This window comes from Perna viridis, chromosome 10 (assembly GCF_037379345.1).
Source record: "Perna viridis isolate PV_CMFRI_1.1 ecotype Kerala chromosome 10, ASM3737934v1, whole genome shotgun sequence".
NCBI lineage: Eukaryota > Metazoa > Mollusca > Bivalvia > Mytilida > Mytilidae > Perna > Perna viridis.
This window is the reverse complement of record NC_142454.1, coordinates 23,642,006-23,669,021: the sequence shown is the minus strand read 5'-3', so window position 1 is coordinate 23,669,021 and position 27,016 is coordinate 23,642,006. Positions and strand designations below refer to the sequence as shown.

Genomic DNA, 27,016 nt, shown 5'->3' with positions numbered 1-27,016 from the left:
CGATCTTGAAATAGAAATATGTGGTTCAACCATTTTTACATGGACATAAATTCCTTTAGTCGTTTAACCTGATCCCCAGTTGCCGCTATAAAAATGACGTACTACCTAATTTTGAGGATTTCATACCTTGCATCTCCCCCAAAGAACTTGAGATAAAGGACATTACTGACACCATTTGACCAACACTTAGACATCGGTAATAAAAGAAAACTCTTGACAAAACTGTTCGACAAACGCGATGACATTTCATTCCCTTTTGTAAACTCTCCTTTCATTTGAGGAAATATCTTTTCAGCACCTGTATATGGAGTTTTTATATCATAATTCATACCATATGCCAGTGGTTGGCGTAACCTCACGGACTTTTGTACGGCAAAATATTTTACAATTAGGCTATTCTGGAACAAGAATAGTGTGCTTTAAGATTAAAATTACCACTACAAAAATTATCGTCGTCATCTTGAACCCGTTGATCATTACGATGTATCTATCTGCGCCATGAGAACCGATTTGTTCACTATGGCATCATAGATTTTCCTTTCTTATTTCGTCTACTCCGGACTTTTTATAAGCAACTCGTGGGTAGTTTGTAGAAATGCGGAGGATGCTTTCCCTACCGGTGCCTCTCGTCCATGTTTCCAGTTTTTAGTGTCTCGTCGTAGGTGTTATAATGTTTATTTCATGTTCTTCAGTGTCAGTGTCTATTTTTCTTGTCTTTGTCTTTATCCCTAAATTGCATTCTTTTGATTTCCTGAAGAATCTTTTTCCTTTAATTTTAATCTCATAAGAATACAATTGTACTTATTTAGGCAAAATGGATAGGATTGAGCCTATGATAATGCATTGCTCGTACATGATATATAGTAAAAACGTACGAATTTAAGTTCTTGTAGATAGGTCCACAAATTATAAAATCTCAATGAGACCTCGTCAATTTTCTTTTACATTGGTTGATATACCATTTTGTCGGAAATGGGTGGTTTTGTGAATGTGACAGGCAACAAGATATTACAGCCACGGATGGATGATAGTCCTTCATCAGCAATTAGCAATGTTATTACTGCTATATTGTCGAACATGTCAGACCGTAAAAATCTGATTGACAGAATTTTTGGAAAAAGGCTAGTAGTCAACTGGGTTCCGTTTCGACTAATTAAATTAAACATTTTTTACATATTCCAACAAACAACTGCAGTGATTGGATCAAATATACACGATGTTGATCGATTACTTGTAACCTTTGAGAATCAATACATACCAATTGCTGGGACAGTTGTATTTATTGATGTATATGGAAACGTAACTGAAAACCTGCAGATTCATATTCTAAATCATATTAAAAATGCAAAGAAATCACGAAACAGCAGAAAGATAATTGTTCGATTAGTTAATGACCTCGAATTGAACGTAGACTTTATTGAAAAGGTTATGAATAGTTGTGGTTTTGTAAAAAAAAAAATATTAGAGGAATCTATAACTATTTCCTGTGTCTTGGAAACAAAACTGTAAACAATACATTTGCTTAAACTTGGTTCATAAATGTTCATGTACATTTATGTATACGAAATATCAGTATTTCGATTAAGATATCAATTTGTACTTATAAGATAAAGTTGAGTGTCGATTGTCCATTTTTCCATAGTATAATAGCTTGACGTTATCGGAGTAAGGCTGTCTTACTGCTGATATTTAAAAGATAATTTGATTGTCTGCATCAAAGGTAAACCGACATAATCAATATATCAGCAATTGGATAAATACGCTAATTCTTAATGATTACTTGGAGCATATCACTGTTCATGCTCGTGTTCAAAACTCTGGCAAACCACAATCATATTGTTCTTGATATTTAACAGAAGTGAAACCGTGTGTAAATAAAACTTAAAAGCAGAAACGTGACGCATTTGTGGAAAAGAATACCTGGAGAAGGTCCTTACCAAAGTACGTCTATTATTATACTCGGCGTCACATAAATAACATACTGTTAAAATTTGAATAAAAATATTTTCTACAACTTTATTTACACCTACCGTCGTTTAAATTGTCTTAAATGACTCGCTCATTCGTTTAACCAAACGGCTTCTCCCTTAACATTGAATCGTTAAATTCCGGTCAGAATTTAATTCTCGGTGCCAATATTTACATTGTAAAAAGTCGGCCATGTTTACAGTGATCGGGTTGCTAGGAGATGTTGTTTACGTTTAAATGGTTTGTCCAAAAACCGAAGAACCCAGAATGCATTTCGTCGTCATTTCGGATATCTCGGATTTATTTTACGCGAACAACGTACAATACCGAGAAGTTGATCAAGCAGACGATTGTCATCGGAGTTCGACGGGAACTTACGAACTGCGTTTGTAAACAAATCGTCCCGTAGAAACCAACATGGCGGATATTAGTATGGGATTTTCCCGTAAGGATTTGTTACGCATGATTTAAGCTAATAAGCGACTCGTTGGTACTAATACGTCATGCATATATGCGAACTATCTTCATATTAAATAAAAGAGAGACAACTCTAGCGGTAAGTCCCGACGGTTTAAAAAGTAGAGCTTCAACTCGAAAATGTGTCGTATGTGACGTCGAGTATAATTAGTTTTGTAAATGTAAAATACAATTCAACTAGCAAAAGATATATCTAACATTGTGTATTTGTCAGAATCCAAAAGAAAGGCTCCAACTACTGATTGTCTCGGAGGCAATATAGTGATTAAGTTGTTACTCCTTTTAGTTAGTGCATTAAAGTTCTGGATCAGTGTATCAGATTAGTAACACACTTCTTTTCAATTGAGCGATCGTTAACAGTTTGAAATGCATAAAATATACACCATAAGACGTAAAAAATAAATCTATCAACAATAATTCCAATTTTAATTTATCAGTCTTCATACATCCCGGCTTTTTGAACAAAATTCCTTTTGAATGACAAAACAAGTTCGATACAGTATGAATATTTAAAAGTAAGAGGCAAATTAGATTTCTCAGGTGAAAAGCCAATCCTTAAAAATGAATATAACACATGCATTTTGTACTTGTGGATCTTTACGGTGTATCTATCTGCGCCATGAAAACTGATTTGTTCGAAGAGTAATCAAGGGAACCAAGGTTAAAGCGGTAATCAAAAGAATGAAATCCAGGGGAAAAGACCAGACATGGAAAACAGACATACACAACATTCTTTCGATTAATGCTATAATCTTGATAACTCTCTGAATAGCGTCCTATAAAGAGATTCATGAGGACAGACAAAACTAACAAAAGCTAACATTTCGAGAAAATAAAACTGAAAGCTGAATAATGAAAAACTTTGACATATCTTAATAACCAAAAACAATAACAATAACAAAAATAGCCTATTAGCCTATGTGTCTGCTACTAAATTCCTTCATTAGAAATGTCAGCTTGTACATTGTGATCTACAGTTGTTCCATTCCAGTGGTGGCTGTGGTTGTGTTAGCTCTTTAGCCGTTAGAGAGAGATTTTGTCCCTTTTTCCTGATATTAATATCAGCATCGATTAATCTACTCTGAATTTATTACACTTTTTTCCCCGACCGGATTCTCTCAAATGGGCATGTTAGCTTCACAAAACACTCTATCGGTATTAGATTATGTTTCCATTTTGCATGTTGATGATCTTTGTTGCTGTTTGTCCAGTATTATTGTGGCCAATTGGATAAAATAAACATTGCACAAGTACGTCAATGTTAAAGGGGACTTTGATATTAAACTTTTATCTGAAGTTTAGAGTTAGCTTTGCAGCTACATGATATATACTAACGGTATTATGAAATCATAATCACAAAATGAGAATGATTTTTTCTTTGTTTTTTTGTTTTTTGTTTTTTTTTCATAAACTTATGTTTCTGATGTATGCGATTATTTTACAAAACAAGGGAGTAAAGACTTTTAACAAACCATATAGCAATTCAATTAGAACTTAGACATATTTTTATCATACAAGTTTGACATTCAGATATTTACGTTGCAACGTTGTTGCAAAACAATTCAATCTCCCTTATTTATTGGCGACGAGTTTCACCATTATGTGAGAGAAAATATAGTTTTATAGTACTATAGCGTAAGGTTTTTTTTCATTTCGGCTTACTTAATGGTACAAGGCTAGTTAGAACGACTATGGAACACCTTACAAAATTATACCTTTATTAATTATTTAGTCCAATACGTTATATTTTCCTAGGCCTATGTTGATATTAACTAAGCCAATATGGATTTTAATCAAGCCAATATGACGTATTGGGCGGGTAAAAGTCGTATTGGACGCATTTAATTGGCGCACTGTTGTATTTAGTATTGAATTGCCTGCTTTGATCAAATTAAGACTAATTTTCTAACCTTAGTCAATAACAGTGTATACATCATCGATTCTCCCAAACGTTTTAACCTAATTTAAAATTAGTGTTGATGCCAGATATTTATGGTTCATTTTATGACAAGAAAGAAAGAAAAACTTTAAATTCATAGAAATTGATAATTACTTATAGTATTGATATTTTTTATGTATTGTAAAGATGCAAAAAAAATAAAATAAAAACAAAATTTGAGTTAAGGGATTGGATAGGTAGAAGAACGAACATAGTCATAGTATACATCAATAAATAATCACTTTCTAAGCTATATATACTTATATATTGATAAGATATGAATATGAGACCATAAACATAACTATTGATTACTAAAAGGCACCCGTAACCGATCATGGCACAATAAACGCAGAGACATTTGTCTACATCTTAACATAATGGACCCCTCATCCATAACACCTATAACTCTGTTTGAACTCCTCTGACTTAAATTATTTAAACAAAGACAAACGAAATACAAATAAATGTTCGTATAATTGTGAAAGAAACTTTCGGTAGAGTTTTGACGCAATCTTGTCGTATCAAAATAATATTAAAATAACAAGAATACTCATAATAGTGTTCAAAAATTCTTAAAAAGACATATTCGGCTTCATATCTACAAAAAGGTGAAATTTTAAAGTTAAGAAATACCAATTACATATAAATATTTCGGCATGCTTCACACAAGTGTCAAGGATTGACCTCTCATCTGCACCATATATAACCAGATGATTTAGACGTTCAAGACCCTAAAATAAAAAAAATATAGCAATGCCATCTTTTATTGTCTTATACATGTAGATACCAGAAGTATATTACATGTATATCAAACTTTAAAATTGAAATATTACTTCCAAATCAATAATATAACATCTTCGCGCTTCATAAATCATTCGATGCCACTCTAATACCCTTTATTACCATAACGTCTTTTTACGACCGTTTAGACTCAAAACACATAGGAAGACTCGTGAATGAGGTGCATATATACAAGGTCGTGTGGTGTTGAAGCTCTAATGTTTTCCAAAGAATCATTAATTTTCGGAATAAAGATGTGCCAATCTAATTTCATATCCCAATGTTTTATGGTGTTAATTTGCTAAATGGAAGCGCATTTGTTGAACAGTTCTTGCCATTATTGTGAAAATATTACTTTCTCTTTGACATATACGTTTCGCTTTACTGTGACTTGTTTGAGATGGCATAGAAATATCTTGTCGTCTTAACTCAAGCCGAATTCGTATATGAAATATTTCGTCGAGTAAGATCATTTGTATTGTCTATAGTGTGCAGCATAATAAGAAAAATAGCATTTCAACCGATTTGGATCTGCAGAAATATTTCAAACTGAAAACCATCGATGTACCGTTTAGATAAAGAATACACACGTATATTTATTCAGTCGTGCACGTGACCGTACAATGCGTAATAGAGATACTGTACATTTAAATGCCGTTGAATCAAAAAAGAAAAAAAAAGAAACCACATTACGATTACATATAAAGAATGCATGTTTCGGTTTAAGAATTTGCATTTGTATAATTGTGTCGTTTGTATGCTCGGAAACGTAATTGTTAAGTGACTGGTAATTGTTTATAAAGATTTTATGTTAATTTTGTTCAAACGTTTTCTTTTAATGGAAAAGGCAATATCACAACAAGTATACGGTGAGTTTGAAGTGGAAATAAGATCTTTCCATGTCTTTTTTGCAAAGAAAAATCAAAACATATACTGTAAAAATAATCAAGGGAACCAAGGTTATAGCGGTAATCAAAAAATGTAACCCAAGGACAAAGACCAGACAGGCAGAAAGACATACACAAGAAAGAACAAAACGTACTAAAAACAAACATACATACAAAGTAACTCGGACTCCCCTAAAAACTGGGAACATGGATCCGGTGCACCGGTAGTGTAGCGTCCCCTGCTTTTCTAGAAACACCCGCCGAGTTGCTCATAAACAGTCAAGTCCGCGGTAGACAAAGGAGGAGGGAAAAAAACCGCGCCGTATTTTTTGTCGCGGTTTCTGCTATGACTTTTTTTCTGATGCGTAGTCGTTAATCAAATTGTACTGTAAGGTTCGTAGAAGAAAATGTTTGCGACAGTTTATTTTTTGAAAAAGACAGTTACCATTTTTTAATATATAGATTTAAAGCAAAAATCCAAGTAAATATCAAACATTTTTTTTTCAATATGCATACAAATGCTATGCTAAAGTAAAACACTGCTAACCATGTCATGCATATGCTTGAACCTTTGCCTTCCTCTTTCGATAGTTTTGGTTTTGAGTACTTCTTGTATACAATTAATATTTTGATTATTATCTTCCTACAAATTTGACGTGTACAGCATATCGAAATCTACAATATATAAAACTAGTCTTTTTTGTATTGAGAAGAAGAAAAACAACTGATACCGAAACACTATGCCTCAAACTTTTACTTATGGACCGGGCGCCTAGATATGTTCCAATTAGAATTTTTGTAAATCTAAAAATGTAAAGTTATTATTTCTCAATTGAGTAATAGAGAAATCTTTTTACCAGGGAACTTTTCAGGTGAATCCTCCATCTTGACGTAAAGCACTTAAGTACTACTCTGCCTAAGGACCATGCCATTATCCAAGTATTTATACCTCATAAATAGCAGAGACAAACATCAAAGTTTTTTGTAAGGTTTACCATTTGAAGATACTGATAGGTCGAATTTCATTTAAATACACTATGGAAAATGGCAGGAAAATCTTTTTCACCATAAAATCAGTCAAAAAATATCTTTGTTATATATGCTTCAGGATAAATTTTAATAGGGTTTCGATTGTTTTCTAAATGTACTAAATATATTTGAAGCATAAAAACGAGTTGAGAAAAACTGACGTGACACCCATTTTCCGATTCTTATACAGAATGGTACTTGTTATGTTCACAAACGTAAATGTGATGAAAACTACCATTTAATGCAAAATAAAAGATCGACAAAAATACCGTACATTCCATTATTTTCTTTTTAAAACCAAACACAGAGGATCAGTCGTTATTGTTTTTGTTTTAACAAATTGCAATGGAGACATCTTTAACGTGTTTAAATCATTATTTAAAAACTGCAAACAAATGTTATACAAATGGTGTAATTCGACTAAATAGAGTTATACGCAAAATTGAAACCATATAGTGCTTGTCAAAAAAGTACAAAACCAAAAATACAATACATTACGAAATGATTTACAGAAAAAGTGAAAAAAGTGACATGAAATCTGTTATAAAAATTGTTCTTATATATAAACCTGTGATCAAATTCACTTCTTAATTCAACGTTTTAAGATTTTGGTAACCATCGTATGAAGTTAGTGATATGACAAATGGGATATACGTTTAGTATAGTGAAATTTGTGATTACCAAACACCGACTCTGGTTTAAATGCATTGCTGTTGCGAATGTGATTTTAACCCTGAGTTAACAAAGACAAACGAAATACACTCAAATGTTCGTTTAATTGCGACATAAACTTTCGGTACAGTTTAGAAGCCATTTTGTCGTATCGAAATAATATTAAAATAACAAGAACATACATTATAATGTTAAATTCTTTAACATTATCGGCTTCATATATACAGAAGTTGAAAGTTTTAAGTTTAAAAATACCAATCACATATAAATATTTTGACAGGATTCACACGAGTGTAAAGGATTATCCTTTCATCTGCACCATTATAACTAGATATTCAAGAAGTTCAAGACCCCAAAATAAGAAATATACAAATAATATATGACGTGTGATTACATCATACATGTAATAAGGACATAATCAGCAATATAATTTTTGATTGTCTTTGAAAACTCATGTCGGTTGTACCGACAAAGGTACGAAAAACACCGACATGATTCAACCTTATGATGTCGTGCACATTACTTTTCACATACTGTCGTTTTTGTCTGTTAACACAGTATATCTGCCATTTACGAGATCAACATGGAGACATCATTGGAACATTTGAAGATTAAGCAAGTTACAGACGACGATGAAGAAAACGTTTTGTCAATAAGAAATCCAGCGGAAGTTTACTGTGGACTTGATTATCTCCCTTCATGTTTCAAACGGCTTCTAAAATTTCCAAATGCAACCGGTTACGCTGTTTTGCATGATACAAAATACGTAAGTATTGACATATAAATGTTTTTATTATGGATAATGATAAGAATTTCCATTTATTATCCTTTTTAGTACTGCTTGTCATAAGACTGTTACTAGATGGACAAGAAAAAACGTATGTTTTAATGCACTTAACTTTTTAAATACAATAAAGCAAACACAATTTTGGATACTGAATGGCAAAGTGACCACTTTCTCTGGAAGCAATTGAAATAGACAATGCATCAAATCCCATATAAATCCAAGCCAAACTAAATTATGTACAAGCATCCGAATACACTTATCTTTATTGAGTACAAACCCCGACAAAATGAAGTTTTCTTTCACCCGTATAGCTTGTTGAGCGCATACCTATGCATTATGTGCTAACGTCAAACCATCATCTAAATAAACAGTTATCTTAATCCCGTCCTTACGCCAATGTTTTACCAATGGACGAAGTACCTTCGTAAAAATATACCCTGCTGATGAAAGCCCAAATGGCAAAACCGTAAAAACGTATTATTTTACAGAGTTTCCAAACTTACAGGAAAATCCCAGATATTTTTGATGATTAGGAAAGATATTTATATAATCATAACCAGATTTAAGATCAAAAACAAACTCAAAACAAGTTAAAAACTGACTAGCTGTTTTCCAATCCTCGAATTTAAATTTACAATAACGTACCTGTTTGTTTACATGCCGTAAATCTAAAATCAAATGACCTTTACCTGATTGTCTTATAGATACCGTCAAAGGATTTACAACAAAAGGTGCGTTCGACATTTCAAATTAGCATCTAACAACTCCTGTATAGCCTTCCCGACAAAATCTGAATTATTGTTTTTTTTTCAAAAATACCCTTTCAGGTTCATTGATAAAAGGAATTTTATAACCAGAATCAATTACATCTAGAATAAAAATCTGAAGTATTGATGCTTTCCCAAAAAGAAATAATATGCTTCAGTTTATTATGAAGATTAATCAAAGTTTAACCGGATTCATATTCAAACTATGTTTGAAAATGTTCTAAGCTGTGTACCTGTAAAATGTTTTCTTTTATGCGGAAGATCCTCTTGGAGCTGTGAAGTTACTGTTCCCTCCGGTCTTGCATTCTTTGGCCCAATGCCCATACAACCCACACTTGTAGCATTTGTCTCTAGCTTTTGATCTGACGAAACTTGGATTAGGGTCCGATGTCCCGCAAGCATGAAAGGACGGCTATGAAGCAACTGCCCCACCACCAGCTCCACGAGCAACTGAAGACGGGCCATCTGCAGCTTCAGCGGGTCTTTTCTTTCCATTCCTGTTACTACCCTTGGTTACTTTCATCTTCTTCACAGTTCTGGTCTCTGCAGCTTGTATCTTCTTCTCATCTTCTGAGCTACCTCGTCAGAACGATATTCGTCAACGGTTTTCCACCCTGCCTCTGACTTGCCCGCTATTCGAATCAATTTGTTTCTCTTCTTAAGCACGTTTTCCGACTCCTCAAACAAAGAAACAGCATTTGAATAGCTCTTGTGATGCAAGTTGTCTACAGCGCCACTAACATTTTCTAAAATGTCTGTATTAAGATCAAACTGCACCTGATTTCCTTTGTCTTCTTTACTGTACGGGCTAAATCCTGTGTAGTGTCTGCAAAATTTCTTTCGATCCCCGACAATTTTTTACCAAAGTAATTTTTCATCAGAGAAAGCAAATCAGCATTGGAAATCTCACTTTCAGGAACCCCAGCATGAAAATCAACTTCAGGTTGAATATCATTCAATAAATTGTCTGGATCAATATCGGACATGATGAATATACACTTTTATCTATTATATTACGTGGGATTGTGTAGTGACTACCCAGTCCTCGATAAGTAAATACCCGTGTAATTGACTTACATACTAACCGCCAAACCGGTTTACGGCAATAGTCATCAAAATTATACAAAATCCCCATGAAAAGATTAATGCGCTATTTTTGTCAAATTCATTCCGCATACCGCACATAAATTCATTTCATAAACGTTGAATTTCTGATTTAAATTAATTATTCATGCTACAATAACTACCTATTTTCTGATTAAGCAAAAAATACATTTTTTTGTTTTAGATTGCGTTTGTCCTTGTTAATATATACGACAACGATGAGACTTTCATCTTTCGTTCTTTAAGAATATTGAAGCAATATGAAAAACAGGGCATCATCAGATGGTTTCTAAGGGAAATTAGTGAAATGATTAAAGGAAAGTACGCAGTAAAGTACGCGATATCTGCATCAAGTAAGGGAAGTGAAGATACGATTCTTCGTGTAAAAGAGGGGAGATGCTATACGGTTGCATATAGAGTAAGTATACATTTTATCTAGGACTTTATTCGATGCACCTAGGGCATGAAAGCATTTGTATCATAAACAATGAAAAACATTCTTTTGTCTTTGAATTTGTTAATTTAAAGATAAGAAAATTTCAAATGATAATATTTAATCTTTTAACGCAGCTGCGACGGATATAAATACTAAAACTACAGTTTTGTAAAATACACTTCCTTCTTTTTTAGGAACTGTACAACTTTGAAAATGAAATAACCATGGATGAAATGAAAGTATCATTAGTGAATATAAATATCCCCGACATTGCTATAATTGACGATAATTATTTGTTGGCTTTGTTTGATTCAATGAGTGTGAGTAATGATATATTTGGAACCAGGTTGGTTCTGCAAGGGGTTCCATTTCGACCAATCAAGTCAAACGTACGATTTATCATGCAAGAAACCACCTCTGTAATTGGTTCAAATATGGATGACATAAACCGCTTACTTATCACATTTGGAAATCAATACGAGACTTTTGTTGGAACAGTTGTTTTTATTGATATTTATGGAAACGTATCTGATGATCTTCGAAATCACATCCAGTTCTATCTTAAACGTGTGACTGAAACAGGTCAAAGTAGTAAGATAATAATTAAATTATGTTTTGACGAAAATGTTAAGGTTTGTATTGAGGATATAATGAAAAATGTTGGGTTTGTTTTCAGGAAAGATCCAACAGAGGGTATTTGGTGCACTGAAACGAAATTATAGTGTTGCCAATGTACGCATTATTTTGGATCAACATCATCGTGTGTTGGATATAGAAAATTTGAATGCAGTTCTTTTACATGTGCACTTGTACGTGTTTGTTTAAAAGATGTTGAATTTAGTACTGATGATGTCCGCCATTGGCCGAAATAATGAATTTAACCTGAAATGAAACAAACATTTTATGTAAATTAAATTTCAAATTGCAAAATAATACAGTACGAACTATGGAGTGGAATTTTAAAATTTGATTTTCATTTAAACCAAATGCATTTTGACCAGTAAATTTACAGATTAAGAGATCATCGATTTTAGACGAAACAAAAAGTTGCGTTTATATAAATTTCCATTTTTATTGAAAGCAAACTTCAAAAGTAAGGATTATTTATTTGCAAATAATACGTAATTAAAACTTTTAAATGTCAAAACTATACACAGATAAAGGTTATTTAGGGATATTTTTCAATTATAAATTTATGTTGGTAAGGCCAAAATTATCAAGGATAATCTGACAAATTAGGGGAGTACAAAAATGGTACATGCACCAATAAAGAGAAGTTATTTATAAGGAACACAGTGAACAAATGGGAATATATTCATTTTTTCTTTATTACATCAAATTGAATGGCCTCTTATTGTAAAATATACACAACACTAAATGATATTAAAAGCAGATCAATCATGTTTTGTTTTTGGCAAAGTTAATATCATTATTTTCTATCTACCAACCAAATATAATTATTGCTAAAGTAACTTATTTAAAGGCAATGCCTACTTCATATTATGAAATATAAATTTCTATTACAGTGAGGCCTGGAATACAACATGAGAGAACCATGTGCCCAAATAGTTCACATATCAAAACATATTTTATAGTTGAGCAAATCAACATGTTACATATTCTTTCATCCTAGTCTCTACTTGATTAGTTCAGTGTGGTTGAGAAAAAAAAACTAGTACACAACTTTATTCACAAACAAATTTATATTTTTCCTCATTATTGAAGAACATAATTATTAGTCATAAAAATTACATTGGTTTAAGAGGTAGTTCTCGTAAAAAACAGGCAGATCCTATGATTTGAGTAGCACAGGGTAAACTTTATCCCATTGAATTTGTTTTTTCTTTTTGTTCCAATGCAATGTATATACCATATGTATTGTTTCTTTTGAATCAAAACTGGAGAGTATGAAAATAATTTGAAAGTTCCCTAACAAATCAAATTAAAGAGTTATCTTTGGAGTTAATCCAAAACCACAATTCAACTTTGAGAAGGAGTGCATTTTTTTATATGAAAGGGGTGACATTTGTAGACGTAGAAAATAATTTCAGTGATAAGACCTATACTGCTACCACACTCTCGTAAGAAAAAAATTGAGGAAAGCCATAAATCTGTGCTATCCTCTTTTGGTCTCTCTACCAAGGACGATGATTGTGATTTACCGTCTACTGGATTCCTAAACTCCACAAAATCCATACAAACAACGTTTCACAGCTGGATCTGCAAAATGTATTACCAAACCTCTTTCAAAACTTTTAACTTCTATACTCACAACTGTCAAAGAGGGTCTACAGTCCTACCAAAACACTTGTTACTCCCGTAGTGGTATTAATTTAATGTGGAGCCTGAAACATTGGAAAGATATTTTGGAGACAATCAGTTCAAGACTATTATCTGAATATAATAGCATTAAACCCTATGATTTTTCAACACTGTATAATTCTATTCCCCATACTCAGTTAAAATCCCGACTTAAAAACATTATACATCGTTGTTTTTCCAAAAAGGATGGTACACCTAGATACAAATATATAGGTCTTGGTAGAGATTCCTCATACTTTGTAAGAAATAATTCCAAATCATCTCCCAAATATACAGAGGAAGATGTTTACAAAATGCTGGAATTTTTAATTGACAACACATTTGTCCAGTGTGGTGGGCGTGTTTTTTTCAACAAACGGTCGGCATTCCAATGGGAACAAATTGTGCTCCTTTACTTGCTGACCTACTCCTTCACTCTTACGAGGCTGAATTTATACCTGATTTGATCCGAAAGAAAGAATATCGTTTGGCTAGATCCTTTAATCTCTGTTTCCGCTGTATGGATGATGAATTATCTTTAAATAATCCTAATGTCGGGGATTTGATACATCGCATCTACCCCAAATAACTTGAGATAAAGGATACTACAGACACTGTAAGACCAGCCTCATATCTTGACCTACACTTAGAAATCGATGGTAAAGGAAAACTATTGACCAAACTTTACGACAAACGTGATGACTTTTCATTCAGAATTTTCCTTTGATCTGTGGCAACATCCTTTCAGCACCTGCATATGGAGTGGTCATATCACAACTTATACGTTATGCCAGAGCTTGCTGAAACTACGCAGACTTGTTTTTTTATCGCACTAGAACTCTAACAAATAGGCTTCTGAAACAGGGGTATGTTGCTACAAGATTGAAGTCATCACTACAGAAGTTTTGTGGTCGTCATCATGAACTCATGGATCGTTATGGTGTATACAACTGCACCATGAAAACGGATTTATTCAACGGTTTATAGTTTTCCTTTCCTCATTTGTCTATCCCGGCATTGACTTTTGATTAGCGAATCCGCGGGTGTTTCTAGAAAAGCAGAGGACGCTTACCCTACCGGTGCACCTGGTCCATGCTCCCAGTTTTTAGTGGAGTCCGAGTTGCTCATTTGCTTTTGTTACTTTGTATGTATGATTTTAGTTACTTTATGTTCTATGTTGTGTATGTCTGTTTTCCATGTCTGGTCTTTTTCCCCGGATTGCATTCTATTGATTATCGCTATAACCTTGGTTCCCTTGATTACTCTGTTTAAAACACAATATGTCACATGCCAAATACATCTTGATTTTTGCCCGGACGCCCTCTTAACAATAACAATACAAACACATTTTTGGATAAACCATGACCAGTGCTCCATGACTTTTACTTGAGATCGTATTAAAATTGAAAACATGACACTGACTGTATTTCCCTTTGACCAGAACATGTACACAAGCACATTGTGAAAACCACCAAATTATTTACTTTATCTTTCTCCATAAAAGTTAAAAATAACATGATTATTTGTACAGTTTATCGAAAAAGGTCAATTTATCTAAGGTTATTCGAAAACTACCTGCATTTTGTTTTTGTTTTGTTTCGTTTTGTTTTGTTTTGTTTTGTTTTTTTTTTTTGGGGGGGGTAATCATATGCTGACCTCAGTTTCCCTTCGCTAATTAAAAACCCTCAACAACTATTTATAAGAAACAGTTCTTCATCAACAATGTCAAAATGTTCTTAATGACTAGACGAAATAAAAAAGGGAAAAAATAAATGGTACTATTATTACAGGTATGAACAAGTTTCAGCTCAAGTTTTTACTTTTCAAAAATGTGCATATATTCATATATCCATGCAGTTTTCAATATTATTATTTGTTTTTGTGGGGGGGGAGGGGGTATTGTCTGTCAAATCTAGATGGCCTACCAACTTCTCTTTTTGACCTTAATTTTACTCTCGAGCATTTACAGATCCTTCTGATATTTTTTGTCTACGTTTTTTTTTCATGTATTATATACTCGGACAGGTTTGATTGTCAGATGATTATCACCCCATTGCTATTTTTTTATTGTACAAAAAGTACTTCACCAGATCTTCTTCTTCTTTCATGAATATTTTGTTTTTGCCTAGATGTTGTTTTGCAGTTTCTGAATTAAATAAAGCCTTCTTCTGTACCACTACAATAACACAAAACCATGCCTTCTAACTTTTATATCATCACATACAGATTATATTTAGTTGCAATATTAAATTACAAGGGGACGTTAACAATGTCTCTGAAGGACTAATTTCATTGTAAATTTAATCCAGAAAATTCCTGGTTGACCTCATGTAAAATTGTGATTGGTTGATAAGGAATGGAATGTTTATGAAATATCTCTTACAATAAAACTACTTTTTGTACACAACAACAAGATCAATTTTAGATTTTGATTTTAATAGAGAAAAATATGATTTAATACTTACCTTAGATTTCCTTTCATAGAGATCATCTTTTCTGTTCTCCTTCTATTTTCTCTGGCCCCTTACACCTGCCTATATCGCTTTTTATTAGAACATGTGTTTCATTGCCAGCTAAAATAAAATGAAATAACCAGTGTACTTTATATTTTCAAAATCATTTATAGAAAGATACATGGATAGATAGACAGTTTAATACGCAGAAAGTAGTGTAGATACACACAAGTATTAGACATCCTTTAGAGGCTTGTGATGTACTGCTAGATATACATGCATAAACATTTAAAAGACAACACATATTTAAATTTTTGTGGCACTTTTTGATAGTTTAACTTACAGATTAGTTTACACATATTTTGTTTGGAATATGCACGTGCTACGTGTTGCTTAGCATTAATAATACAAAATAATTAACTTAAAATTGATACATGTACATGTAAGTACAGGTACATTAACAGTTACTTGTTGTTTTCAAGGACCTTCAAATATTTTTAGTTGCCCTTGTTAATGTAGGCATTCATACTGCTTTTCATTTTAAACTTGTTTTGCTTGCTTCACCTCCCCTTTTTGTATTTCTTACTAAGTCCGTTCCTCCTTAAATAAAATTTCTGGAAAGCTTCTTAAGCCAGTGTTACCCCCTTTTCCAAACTTTCTGAAGACACTGGCTGTACTTAAAATATGGTACGTGTATAAACTACATAGGCATGTATTTCTTGAAAAAAATATACGTTCAAATGCATATATTTCATACAGAATTTCTTTCTGGTCATGTCGATTTTGTAAAATATGACATTACATTTTATGCAGTTTGTGGATAAATATCTTTTGATATTAAAATAATTTATTCAAGGCATAGAAATCAAATTGACTTACATTACATAGTTGTGTACATGTGTGTAAACAATCTTTTTTGTTTTAATATCGCAGAAACCTAGGATGGGCATTGATATAATACTAAATAGGTAGGAGTGTGGTATGATAAAACCTCACCTTAAACTATGTATCAGAGATGTGAGTGTATGTTTTGATATAACTTTAGCATTAGCATTCTAACAGAGAGGCGGTAGAGGGTCTTAATACAAAATGTACAACTTCCTCAGCTGCAATATGGCATAGAGGTACGATACATAACTGTATATAACTGCAAAAGCTGCAATCAGAGATTCTGTGTTTGAATTTATGATGACTACTGGTAGTCTTTTTATTAATTTCTTGTTTTATCATCATTTTTCAAACTTATTCTTTACTCCTTGATATTCAAAATTTGAATATCCGTTTACTATTGCCCTTGATCCGAATGTGCATGCTTAATAATGGACATCCCTGGAATCCCCGAGATACCTCTGCAATATCATACTCTTCTAGCATTGCAGACATCATTTGGGTTTCTACTGGTATATGTTTTAAAAGTCTACATCTACAATAAAAATTAATATGCAAAATAAAGAGCAATCAATTGAAACTAGAAACTAGCGGAAATCAAAAGAATGTAATCCAGGGACAAAGATCAGACACAACAAAGAGCATAAAATAAACAAAATAATACATGCAAAGTAACAAAAGTATATGAGCAACTCGGACTCCACGATACACTGGGAACATCATCTACTTTTCTAGAATATGAAATAACCAAAATTACAAGTACAGATAATGGAAATGAGCAACTCAGACTCTTGTTAAGTACGGACCACTTGCAACGGAAAGGTCGGCGAATCCACGGCCTCTGCATTTCAAAAACACCTTCCGAGATGCTCATGAAGTTTTCTTAAACAAATCATTTCTACTCGAAAAAAAAATTGTGTGTGTAAACAAGAGAACTATTTATCAATGGCTGTGTGACTCACACCACATCATTAATATGGGCCCGATTTTTCCTCTTTTGATTACTGAATTTGCTGAAGAATATCGATATCACATTTCAACAAGAGTAAAGAAATACGCAAATACAGTGATAAACACAAATAACTCACACATTTACATTAAATGCGAGACCATGTATGTACATGTACATACATACATACATATATATATATATGCGCCATTCTTACGTTAATATAATAAATCACAAATACAAATGAAACACATATTCACTTTACATTAAATTTGTAGGAACATATCCACAGACTTATACGTGTACTCGAGTCAATTCGTTTAAGAGTAATCAAGGGAACGAAGGATATAGCGGTAATCCAGGGACAAAAACCAGACATGGAAAACAGATATACACAACAAAGAACATAAAGTTACTAAAATCATACATACAAAGTAACAAATGTAAATGAGCTACTCGGACTGCATTAAAAACTGGGAACATGGACCAGGTGCATTGGGGAAAAACAAACAAGGACAAGGAAAACTATGACCCGTTAAATAAATCAGTTTCCAGGGTGCAGATGGATACACCATAAAGATCCACAAGTTCATTTATATATTTAAGTATACATATCATTTAAATGAAAACCTACTAATCTATGACTATTATAAAAAAAATATTGTTCACAGAGTAGGCTCAGTACCTACCTCAGTCATAGTCTGTGAGATTGATCATACGTATTCGACATTCAAATAATTGAGGTTTTAGTTTCTTGTTCACTCATGGCCTGATCTATACATCCAATACAGATAACGATTACCATAGACTATTGTAAATAAAACAAAATGGTCGGGGGAGTATACCGAAAGGGAAGTCAAAAGAACTAGGATTCTAAGAGTATATAAAAAATGAAAACAAGTCAGGCATACAAACTAGACAAAGATAAGAGAGACACAACAACCTATATAAAATGACAAAATAATAAAAAAAAAAAACAAATCAGCACATAAAAACAGACGTACAAGAGAAACCCGGACCAAAAACTTTGAACATGGACCAAGTACACCGGGAGCGTGAGTGTCCTCTGCTTTTCAAGAAATACACACCGAGTTGTTAATCAAATGTTACATCCGGGACTTTTTTCTACATATCCTTTTGATAAACCTGCAAAAAATTACCTCTTATCATACATGTAAGTATAGTGTAAGATAATATGTTGACTTAATTACAAAGAAGTAGGGAAACCACACTAATACCATGCACTGCGAAGCGGTGTGAGCTCTACGGTAATTATATGAACTATCTAAATTTCCCTTAATGTTCCCCAATATACTAACAAATCCCAATAAAAAAAGACATAACCCGAAAGTAACAAAAGTGACTGTCCTTACGGAGAAAATTCATTGCTTCCTTAAATCAAACAAATGAATGTATCTTTTCTGATAGTTTTCGAGTATTTCTCTATTTTGTTTACTAACTAAAAGAAGTGAATATGATGTTTTTAAACATTCGTGAGACACGTGGATGTACGTACGTTTATCTTCGCTGTTTCACTGTTGCTGTTGTCAAGAACCTAACCCGCCTGGGAAAAGATATAACCCATTGTATTATCTAAATTGAAACATAGATTTTCTAAGATAGGACAGGCAATTATTTTCTTGTTTGGAATTGTCTATCGTCTGAATTTTGTTTACGTCTCATGATATGTGTAAAATATTCCAACTAACCGTTGAGAACCGTAATATTTCCGATATCTGTACAGATTGATCTGACAGACCAAAACTTGTTTTCTCAAAAGTTATTCATTTATTGAAAATAAATTCCCCATTAATTGACAAGCAGATTTTTTAAAATAAAAATATTAATTTCGCTTGCTGCTTAAATAAAAATTTTCATGCGGGTTGACCCCCTCCCCATTTGTAATGTCCTTTATTGTTTTAACGAGTCCCACACAGACGGTACATGTACGGGGAAGCTCACGTGCTCGCAGATTTGGGCATTGCCTACCCAATATCATAGCTCTCTGTATAAAAAAAATAAAATCACAGCCCGGAGTTGTGCAACTGAAGTGCTAAATAAATTAAAATTTAATGTAAATTTGTGCAGATTTCAGCAAGCTACTTGAAGAAAATCAGAGAATGTGACGAACGAGTGAATTATTCGACATATGCCATAACACGAAACATTGCCTATATACATTTCGTTTCTTCTTTGATACACTAATCAACAAGTTAAATATCTAGTATATGTATACGGGAAAACAACACACATGTGGTGATTAGGATGTATGGCTTAAGGAAAAGAAAGTAGGACAGAAAGTCACAGAAAAAAAAATCAACTTGTTTGAATTTTGTCTAACCAATGAATGTAACATTTTATTGTTTTATAGCTGTAAAATTTTACACCCTTTTACTATGGACCTAAATATACAATATGTGTATTATATGTCTCTTCTTCCACATAATAGTTAAAACAATAATTGATTGTTAAATAAGCAAACGTTGTTGTTTGGTTGCTAGAATTGTCATTGTAATACGTGTACGTGTACATTTTTGTTGATTAGAGCCTCGGGTACAGACCGATTCATATTTCCGGTTTATTAAATTCTAATGAACGGATGTGTCTTTCAATTGTGTACTTAATACAATACCTGTGAATAATTTTAGTAACAGAGTTGCGGATCCATTTTTTTGTAATCCCCTTTCATGTGCATTCCATGTGAAAAGGGTGTTTTTTAAAATCATGATACATAAGAATGATAAAATAGTTAGGATATTTGAGGGACTTAATATTACACACTCCATGACTATACTTGTATATACATATATGAGATTTGGCATGGTCAGCTCCTGGTACATGTTTTTTTTCAGGTTAGCGTGATGAAACATTAATTACACATAGTATATCAATTTATTCGTATATCTTAGATGTAATGCACTCCATCGGAATATGCTTTATTTACCAGAAGATCCAGAGGATCTGGAAATGGGTTCCAAAAATATGTTATTATTTACTCATTTTTGCCAAACTTTTGCAAGGTTTTAGTAAAAGTTTTGAACCAGAAGGGCATTTCAAATAGACAAGGCATTTGAAATTTACATGCATTTTTTGCTTTATCATAAACTTTGGGCGTGCACAAGCATATACATAAACCTGTGAGGTAAATAATATTTTATCCTGCCACAAGGCTATTTAACTTTCAAACTACCATATTTAAGGCCTCTAGTAAATTCTCTTTCTCTTTGATTAACTGCAACTAGTAGACCAAAATTTACAATTTTGGGAATTTTGCTGATTTAAATCAATTTTTGAATTAAGCTTTTCTAATTGCAGAATTTTTCATTGGGGATCCATTTTGGAAATTACATGTGACTAGTACCTACCCCTGCTATGTAAATTAGTTGCAGCATCTGACATAATTTGCATTTTTTCTAACTATAAATCGGAAGTAGTGGCACTAAGTCTTAGTATCGTATAGATTTCTCCATTGGCTCCAGTGCTAACGGTGCATGTTTCAATATTTTTTTAAATTGAAAAATTGATTCAGTTAAACGTTCATACATATTGCATGTTTCAGGAAATGTTCAAATTTGATTCTAACTTAAAAAACCTAGACCAGTCCACAGTCAGATTGGAAAATCGTCAAACCTTGAAGTCAAAAGCACATGTTTTCTACTTAAACTTTGGTGTTATACACATGTATCATGTATGTGATTTCTCAAGGAAGTAAATTTATATAAGGTTCAAATTCACTTTTACCAATGAATATTATTTGTTTTTGTGAAATTCTGAATAATTCAGCATTATGGAGCAACATTGTCCATTTCGTATAAACTTATTTTAGCCAGGCTCCTTAACTATAAAACTACTTCAATGAGGTTTCCCAATACACAAAACCATGCATGTAAATTACAAATGGTGCAATCCATTACCAGTTGACAGAACTTATTGATCCCCCTTTCAAAAAATATTGATTTTATATTATAGAAACAATATACTGCGATTTTTTTTTTTTGGGGGGGGGGGGTTGTTTTCTGGAGTTTTGATTTAAAATATAACATCCGTTTTCAGTTGTTGGTTAGATTTTGTATAAAGATTCAGTAGTGTAATAGCTGTTTCCCTGTAACAGTTAGCACATGCAATGTGAAGAGCAGTCTTTTTTGTATCATCAATATCATTTATAGATGCACCGAACTGTATTAACAGTTTAATTTTCTCAATGTTTACATTTTCTGTAGCTTTATGTAAAGGGGTTTTCCCTTCATTTGAAAGTACATTTGGATTGGCACCATATGTCAAAAGAAAACGGAGTACATTATCATCATGTTCCACATGAAGAGGAGTTAATTCCGAATTAGATTTTGAATTAACATCGCCACCTTTATCAATCATCTTAACCAGATCAATGTGATTTTTAAAACATGCAATATGCAAAGGTTCAACACCCTCTGCGTCCTTTTTGTTAATATCGGCGTCTTTTGCCAAAATGATTTCAACAATAACAGGTAGAGTTTCTCAACACGCTAAGATCAGAGGAGTTGTGTCAGACATTTTTTGGTTAATATCTTCTCCATCCGACAAAAGTATTTTAACCATGTTTGAGTTATTTCTAAGGCAAACTATTTTTAAAGGTGTGATACCTTTCATTCCTATCATATTCACTTGCGCACCATGCTTGAGAAGAAAACTAGTTTGCAATATGACCATAAAAGCATGTTACATGACTTGGCAAGGATTTTTCTTCACCAATTCTCTCATTTATGAGCTTTCCATGTGTAGTGAGAATTTCTATAAGTTCCATTCGTCCCATGCAACAAGCGTAGTAAAGCGTAGTTATGCCTAAATCGTTTGGCACTGAAATTGACTCTATATTCGAAAAAAAGTATTCTCCTACTTTTCTACAATCGCTATAAAGAACGCATTTGACATATTCTAAATGCCCCGAAAGTACTGCAAAACGCAATGCATTCGAACCATTGATTAGGGTTTTATTGAATTGTAATGACTCGTCTTGCGATTCTAGCAATTGCACAAATTGAGATCGGAACACCTTGAATACTGACTGTAGGTTAGCAAATACATCGTGAAAATTTCCCTCCTTTAATTCTGTTAACATTTGAAGGAAAAGTATTTGAAGTATTTTTTTATACTCTTCAGGCAAAAATGATAAAAGCAGTCTGTACTTCCATTCCAAATTAGGATGTGATTAAAACTCTTTCTACAATAATTTGAACTGAACCATGCACAATAAGTATATATGGAAATGTCTTGCCAAAGTACTTGCAAATTATATCAAACTATTGATCATGAATGGCTTTATAATCGTTTTCAGTCTCTACTATATATCACTGCGAAGGTTTACCATACTTTGATGTAATACCTTCCTTTTGAAATAGTGTGGAATGTCGGATTCTTCGAAAAGATTGTGTATCATTAACGCAAGTTCGTTAGAACCGAGTGTAAATATTGTTTCTTTCACATTATTTACCACCATTACGAGGAGAGCAAGCGATATATAATGTTCTTTCTTTTATCATGCATTGATTTTAGTTCATTTCAAAGTACGGTTTTTGGATGCTCAAAAAAAAGCCTGTGATTGCAAAAAAATCAAAAACCTGTTGTATTGGGATTGGTGCATTTGACAATACTGCAGTCAACCTTTTTTCTGCATTAAGGTAAAACAACAACGGCACGAAAGAATACATTAAAGTGTAGGCTTTTTCAAATTATTCATTATGTATTTTGGAAGGTAACTTTTGCCTACTAAACGGAGTTTATTTTCTGATAAAACGAAATCAAATACAAATAAAGAAATCCACATTTTTTTCGAAAAGATTAATTGTCTTTATCCCGCTTCTTGTAACAAAGATAAGTTTATGTTGCGTTTCGGCTTCTAGATGTTTTTTTTAATATTACTCCGTGTCCATGTTTCTTGGAAATAATAGTTCAATGTTTCATTACTTAATGCCAACCTGATTATGTCACGTGGATCTGAAATGGAACAAACCGAATATTCCTTTTCTGCTCCAACGAAAACGACCGTTAATGATTTTTCTGTCCCAGGTTTGCCTTTTTTCAAAACACCTTGTTCATCGTTTGCTGCTCAAAAAAACTTTCTCTGCAGTATCAGTTACTACCAAATCGTTTTCTTTGGCTCGCCACTACTAAACTACGCAGACTTTTCGTATCGCGCCAGAACTCTAACAAATAGGCTTCTGGAACAGGGTTATGTTGCTACAATATTGAAGTCATCACTACAGAAGTTTTATGGTCGTTATCATGAACTCGTGGATCGTTATGGTATATCCATCTGCACCAAGAAAACTGATTTATTCAACGGGTCATAGTTTTTATTTCCTCGTTCGTCTACCCCGGACATGACTTTTTATGAGCAACTCGGCGGCTTTTTCTAGGAAAGCAGAGGACGCTTACACTTCCGATGAACCTGGTCCATGCTCCTAGTTTTTAGTGGAGTCCGAGTTGCTCATTTGCTTTTGTTACTTTGTATGTATGACTTAAGTTACTTTATGTTCTTTGTTGTGTATGTCTGTTTTCCATGTCAGATCTTTGTCCCTGGATTACCGCTATAACCTGGGTTCCTTTGATTACTCTTGTATAGGATATATAGTAAATTTGCACATATTAGACAGGCTTGCACATTATTGTTAGCACACCAATTTCAAAGCATGTATTTATCTTTGGAATAACATATCTCAAACAAAGGGGTGTACTTTCACATACCAGTTAAGAGCAAGTAAGTCTGCGTTCTGTCAGTCATGCAAACCCAATTTCGTAAATCTAACATGTTATATACTAACAAATTAAAAACATTGTATAATAATTTCTGCATGGTTGGGAATTATACTGTATCAAAATTTGAATGATAACAAATAAGACGCGATATTTGGGCGGAAGATACTCAAAGCATATGAATGCATCACACATGTTTGTATAATTGCAATATGCAGAAATCAAATATTAAGTAGCACTCCAGCTAAGGATCATGCAAAATGGGATTCATGGGTAAAAAACCTACATATTTTAATTTTTGATATTTTGTTTGAAATGTCATAGTAAACAGAAAATAACATGTGGTTTTTCATATTACCCGTGCTCTTAAAAGATAAAAATTATATAGAATGCACTGTACATTTCACAATTAAGGGAGATAACTCAGTAACTGACGCTCAAATACGATAGAATCTACTGGATTTTCAATGTTGATTATCTCCTAAGAGCAGGCAGATTTGAATGAATAATTACTCAATTCATAGTATAGACCCATAAAACAACTTAATTACAAAAACAAATATATGTAGCCTTTTTTAAATGTATCACATTTTGTTAAGATTTTGCATGATTCTTACAGAGACAGCTACTTAAAACAATTCTACTTTTAAATAAAGTCATGTGACAATTCATTTCAACAATAAGTACAGGCGGTTACGATGATACAAAGGATAGAAAATGGTGGTGCAGCATTAAGGTCTGCTTGAAGTTAAGCAGAAAGTGTTTGTTCGCCAGGCGGTAATCGGAACTAGCGGTATAGAACCACTAGCTTAGGTTTAATACCAAATATCACGTGACTACAATCATTAGTTCCTGCGAGTAATGAAAGTTCTGGTTTCTAACGGAATGGCAAACGACTGAATGACGGTCAGGGCTAAATAGTATATCCTTGTCCTTCACAGCAGGGTTACAAAAATACTCTTATAACCTAAAATATTGAGATAAAAGAGCTGTGTATGTTTTATAGCAGTTATCAGTTGTTTTCTGAAAGAGTGTATGCCTTGAGTGCCGTACATCATTGGGGTCTGTCCTGGACCTATTCACACTTAATGCGTTAAAATCAGTATTTGTTCTCGTATTGAATTGTATAAAATATCTACCACTGGGCACATTATAAAAATTAATCACGCAATCCTCTTATTTTTTTATAAATAAGAGTCGTTCGAACTACATTCCTACATTTTTAATCACGAAACTACAATTGGATCAATCTTAGTACGTCTGAACATATCAACCAAGCAACGTGAATTATGTATGCAGGTTTCATTTACGAAGAGTTAATAAAAAGTAATGAAGATAATTACTCATTAATTCCACGCCTGAAGAGCAATACAAAATCTGGTATGTGATTCGAAAATAACTTATGATAATGTTCCCATTCCAAATAATCATAGATCTTTACTATACATAACTTTTTGTATCGTTTTGGGGTCACATAATACGATAGATAAACATTTTATTTGTTGTTGTGTTGCAATTTTGAATGATAATTAATTTGAGATATTGGATGTGACATAATATTAGTTAGAGAGACATTCTTGATAATATATCGATAAGAAAAAATGACAATGTGACCTTAAAAAAGTCAGTTTGCAATGTTTATACAATAATTAATCCCACACCAGCCTAATTGTTTTTTGTTTAAGTAGATATACGATTTCAAACCCGCATTAACGTCATTGTCAAATTAGTTCATATCCATATTCTTATAACCTTAAACAGTTAGCTGAACGTGACATTGTCCCCAATCGAACCCGATGGTATCGAGGTAAGTTGCCCTCCTCGGTATAGAAAAGTCGTGGGTTTTGATCCAAGAACTTTAAAAGCCACACATCACGCAGCAAAAAAAAAGGATAATGTTACGTCTGTTTGGCTGTCAGTCAGAACAAATGAATAAGGAGGCATAATATTTATTTCGCTGAGCTAGGCAAGGAACATTACTCTTAAAATCAGTGATATGTTTATATCATATTCAATTTCACCAAGTTCACTATTTAAAATTAAGTTATAAAAAACAATCGAAACAGGAAGCCCTAATTACCAGAACTTATATATATATATATATATATATATATATATATATATATATATATATATATATATATATATATATATATATATATATATCGACTTGTAGTTAAAAAAAGATACATAATATACTGTTTCTGTAGTCTCCATTATCGCGAGCGCTGGTGAATATATTGACGGTAATCATTTACCAATAGAAGGGTTGTTGATGGACAACACATCTTCAATATATCTGTATGTTGATTTAAAGGTTTTAGCATCTTCTGAATTTGTATTCTTTACGAGATTCTGAAGTCTCAGTCTCGTATAAAAACAAACTGGCTAGATGAGGAGCACAGTTTGTGCATATTAGATTGTCAACTTGTTGTTGAAAAACAGCTTCTCCAAATGCGACAACATTAGATATTTAATATATTTCGTTACCATGTCAAATAACAGATCAAGTTCGAATTTTGTTCCGGTTTGTTGTTTTCTTGCTGAGTTGTAACCTTTAGATTTAAACGTGTGGTTCAGAATTGAAACTTTCCGCACTTTTTTCGTCATACTTGCAGAAATTCATTTGATATTTGATACCTCTCTTTACCAATGGCAAGTTGCTGATCAAGTTCGAAAATTGTTATGGTCCGTTGACCTTTTTTGCCAAGTAACGAAAATTTGAAAAGAAATCCGCACTAAGGGTTTTTTACACATTGGCATGGACTTTGCATTCTGTTGTCTTCAACAGTAATTTCTTCCGGTAGGAGACTTCGTATTGCCATGCTATACCCCAGATTGCTTGTT

General features: G+C 32.9%; 1 protein-coding gene and 1 pseudogene across 2 annotated transcripts; one reads left to right on the top strand and one right to left on the bottom strand.

The window, feature by feature from the left end:
• Positions 1-5,951: 5,951 nt before the first annotated feature.
• On the top strand, positions 5,952-13,310 carry LOC148605042 (histidine N-acetyltransferase-like). Of its 2 annotated transcripts, none has more exons than XM_088549251.1 (4): positions 5,952-6,033; positions 8,311-8,518; positions 10,595-10,828; positions 11,523-13,310. In XM_088549251.1, exons 2-4 carry the CDS (start codon positions 8,336-8,338, stop codon positions 11,553-11,555), a joined length of 450 nt encoding a protein of 149 aa, XP_088405377.1. In that variant the 5' UTR covers positions 5,952-6,033; positions 8,311-8,335; the 3' UTR covers positions 11,556-13,310. The 2 variants fall into 2 exon arrangements, with proteins under 2 accessions (XP_088405377.1, XP_088405376.1); XM_088549250.1 differs by having other exon boundaries at positions 11,041-13,310.
• Positions 9,557-10,292, bottom strand: LOC148605043 (uncharacterized; annotated as a pseudogene).
• Positions 13,311-27,016: the final 13,706 nt, after the last annotated feature.